A 4327-nucleotide genomic window follows, 5' to 3' on the forward strand; every position below is an offset into this window, starting at 1 on the left:
CTAGCTGGTAAACATCGGTAACGTACGAACATCGTACGCTACCTATATACCTAGCCTGACGTTGTATAGTTGCTGCATTAATTGTCTTTCTATTTTTGCCAGACTCCGTTGATACAAATTGGGGAAAACCCGGTATTTTCGCTGAAAAGTTAGGAGTCTTCCATTTGTTTTGGCCTCACGATCGATCGAAAAGTGGGCGAATTACAGGTGAAAAACAAAAATATCAATCCGCGCGCAATGCATTTTGGGATTTATAGCGGGCCGCTATAATTCTTAGAATCGACTTATTTTTCACATTTTTAACCGTTTAAAGACGAAAAAAGTTATCGCAATAGGATCATATAGTATTATTTTTACATTAAATATAGTTTGTGATCTTAAATTAGATCTAAAAAACGTAGGGAATGGGGCTTTAAACTAAGGTGGAATTTGAAAATTCATTTGGGAACACACACAGGAGAGACACCATATGAATGTGAACATTGTGGTATTAAATTTAAACTAAGGTGGAATTTGAAAATTCATTTGGGAACACACACAGGAGAGACACCATATGAATTTCAACATTGTGGACAGAAATTTAAACAAAATGGAAATTTGAAAATGCATTTGAGAACACACACAGGAGAGACACCATATGAATGTGAACATTGTGGTAAGAAATTTAAACAAAATGGGGACTTGAAAAGACATTTGAGAATACACACAGGAGAGGCACCATATGAATGTGAACATTGTGGTAAGAAATTTAAACTAAATGGAAATTTGAAGATTCATTTGAGAACACACACAGGAGAGACACCATATGATTGTGAACATTGTGGACAGAAATTTACACAAAATGGAAGTTTGAAGATACATTTGAGAACACACACTAGAGACGCACCATATGAATGTGAACATTGTGGTAAGAAATTTAAACACAATGGGGACTTGAAAAGACATTTGAGAATACACACAGGAGAGGCACCATATGAATGTGAACATTGTGGTAAGAAATTTAAACAAAATGGAAATTTGAAGATACATTTGAGAAAACACACAGGAGAGACACCATATGAATGTGAACATTGTGGTAAGAAATTTAAACACAATGGGGACTTGAAAAGACATTTGAGAATACACACAGGAGAGGCACCATATGAATGTGAACATTGTGGAAAGAAATTTAAACTAAATGGAAATTTGAAGATACATTTGAGAATACACACAGGAAAGACACCATATGAATGTGAACATTGTGGAAAGAAATTTAAACTAAATGGAAATTTGAAGATACATTTGAGAATACACACAGGAAAGACACCATATGAATGTGAACATTGTGGTAAGAAATTTAAACTCAATGGAAATTTGAAAAGACATTTGAGAATACACACAGGAGATACACCTTATGAATGTGAACATTGTGGGAAGAAATTTAAACAAAGCTGGAATTTGAAAATGCATTTGAGAACACACACAGGAGAGACACCATATGAATGTGAACATTGTGGTAAGAAATTTAAACACAATGGAGACTTGAAAAGACATTTGAGAATACACACAGGAGAGACACCATATGAATGTGAACATTGTGGTAAGAAATTTAAACACAATGGGGACTTGAAAAGACATTTGAGAATACACACAGGAGAGGCACCATATGAATGTGAACATTGTGGTAAGAAATTTAAACTAAGGTGGAATTTGAAATTTCATTTGGGAACACACACAGGAGAGACACCATATGAATGTGAACATTGTGGTAAGAAATTTAAACGAAGTGGAAGTTTGAAGATACATTTGAGAACACACACAGGAGAGAGACCATATGAATGTCAACATTGTGGTAAGAAATTTAAACAAAATGGAAATTTGAAAATGCATTTGAGAACACACACAGGACAGGCACCATATGAATGTGCACATTGTGGTAAGAAATTTAAACACAATGGGGACTTGAAAAGACATTTGAGAATACACACAGGAGAGGCACCATATGAATGTGAACATTGTGGTAAGAAATTTAAACAAAATGGGGTTTTGAAAAGACATTTGAGAACACACACAAGAAAGGCATCATATGAATGTGAACATTGTGGTAAGAAATTTAAACAAAATGGGGTTTTGAAAAGACATTTGAGAACACACACAAGAAAGGCATCATATGAATGTGAACATTGTGGAACGAAATTTACACGGAATGCTACTTTGAATGCACATTTAAAAACACATAACACACCTTATGAAATTTAAATGGAAGCCAACTTTGAAATCACATTTGAGAGAACACACAAGAGACACAATATGAACGTGAACATTGTGGGAAGAAATTTAAAGAAAGGGGGAATTGAACAAACATTTGAAAGTACACATAGGAGAGAAACCATATGAATGTGAACATTGTGGAAAGAAATTTAGCTGCAGTGAGAATTTGAAAAAAAGAAACATTTTAGAGTACACACAGGAGAGACACCATATGACTGTAAACAATGTTGAAGAAAATTTAATTTAAACAAAATGGAGAATTAAAAATATGGAACAGACCATATGAAGTGAACATTGTGGTAAGAAATTTAAACTAAATGGTTGGAATTTGATAATGCATCTAAGAATACACATAGGAGAGACACCATATGAATGTGAATATTGTGGACATAACAGAAATTTAAACAAAGTGTGGATTTAAAAAGACATTTAAGAACACAAAAAATGATAAACACTTTGGGGAAAAAAATAAACAAAATGATACTTTCACACCACACACAGAAGAAAGACCATGTGACGATTATGGAAGAAATGCAATCAAAGGGGTGATTTGGAAAGACAGAACAAAATGTAAGAAATACACCAACACAAAACAGTTGGGGTGGGGGCGGAAATTAACAAAATGAAAGCACCCAGAAACTGATATTTCGGCCCAAGTTAAAAAATGTGCCCAAATATGGTAGTGATATGACATGTCCATAAATGGGTCACAATTTTTTTGTCTCATAAATTTTGATAGCGTAGACAGCTTTAGAGCAACAAAAGAATATAAATTTTGTGGGAAAATAATTGTACTTTTGAACACACAGTGTTGATTTGAAGGAACATTTTAGAAAACCAACAAGAGATACACTACAGTATTATAAATGTGAACATTGTGCGAAGAAATTTAAAGTGATAATTTGAAAAGACATGTGAGAATTCACATGAGAGAGAATTAATAGGTTAAGTTTGAATATTTTTTGGGGAAAATCAACAGAAATATTTATTTCAGATAAATGAGTTACTATAATGCAGTACTCATTAATTTGAGCCATAATAATTGAAGAATATAATTATGTAGATTACTGTATTCCCTGATACAAAAAACTAATACATAGAAGTTTTTAAAGAGTTTTAAGATTTAATATTATAAAACAATGTCAATCAAGCAAATCAAACAAAATAGATAATAATAAATCATTCCAAAGTGAGAATTTAAAAAAAAAACATTTTAGAACTCGCACAATGAATCCGAATATTGTGAGAATAAAAAAAACATTTTAGAACTCGCACAATGAATCTGAATATTGTGAGAATAAAAAAACATTTTAGAACTCGTACAATGAATCTGAATATTGTGAGAATAAAAAAAAACATTTTAGAACTCGCACAATGAATCTGAATATTGTGAGAATAAAAAAAACATTTTAGAACTCGCACAATGAATCTGAATATTGTGAGATAAAAAAAAACATTTAGAACTCGCACAATGAATCTGAATATTGTGAGAATAAAAAAAAAACATTTTAGAACTCGCACAATGAATCTGAATATTGTGAGAATAAAAAAACATTTTAGAACTCGCACAATGAATCTGAATATTGTGAGAATGAAAAAAACATTTTAGAACTCGCACAATGAATCTGAATATTGTGAGAATAAAAAAAACATTTTAGAACTCGCACAATGAATCTGAATATTGTGAGAATAAAAAAAACATTTAAAAATATACACTGCAGAGACACAACACAATATAAATGAAATTTGTGGAAAAAAATTTAAAACTAATATTCAACAACATTTAAGATTACATTTAAGGATACACACAAGAGAGAAAACATACTGTACTGTATAAATGTTAATGTTCTGTGTGTTGCTGTTTTTTGTTTTGTTTAAAGTACACACACACTTTCAATTCTAAATGTACACTCTTTTACTTATTAGTTGGTAAATTGTTGTTATAACATTTATTATAGTACTATGATACCTAGGACTTAATTATTGTATTATTTTAATTCACTTTTTTATAACATTATACATTTTTGGTTTTGTTTACACTTTGTTTCGTTTGTGATATTTTGTTGGTCAAAAATTA

At 31.3% G+C, this 4327-nt stretch overlaps 1 protein-coding gene across 1 annotated transcript; it reads left to right on the top strand.

Moving 5' to 3' along the window:
• The first annotated feature begins 603 nt into the window (after positions 1–603).
• LOC140040805 (uncharacterized) lies at positions 604–2238 on the top strand. The gene is made up of 3 exons (XM_072087024.1): positions 604–768; positions 1231–1632; positions 1717–2238. Exons 1-3 carry the CDS (start codon positions 604–606, stop codon positions 2236–2238), a joined length of 1089 nt encoding a protein of 362 aa, XP_071943125.1.
• The last annotated feature ends 2089 nt before the right edge of the window (positions 2239–4327 follow it).

The sequence above is a fragment of the Antedon mediterranea genome, chromosome 1 (genome assembly GCF_964355755.1).
Source record: "Antedon mediterranea chromosome 1, ecAntMedi1.1, whole genome shotgun sequence".
In the NCBI taxonomy this organism is placed as follows: domain Eukaryota; kingdom Metazoa; phylum Echinodermata; class Crinoidea; order Comatulida; family Antedonidae; genus Antedon; species Antedon mediterranea.

Bases quoted from the DNA above. Each gene is read 5' to 3' on its own strand.
- LOC140040805 (XM_072087024.1), top strand. From the start codon at position 604: ATGCATTTGAGAACACACACAGGAGAGACACCATATGAATGTGAACAT. The intron at 769-1,230 runs AAGATTCATTTG...ACACCATATGAA, and splicing joins TTAAACTAAATGGAAATTTG to TGTGAACATTGTGGAAAGAA. The intron at 1,633-1,716 runs GGAGAGGCACCA...GGAACACACACA, and splicing joins GACATTTGAGAATACACACA to GGAGAGACACCATATGAATG.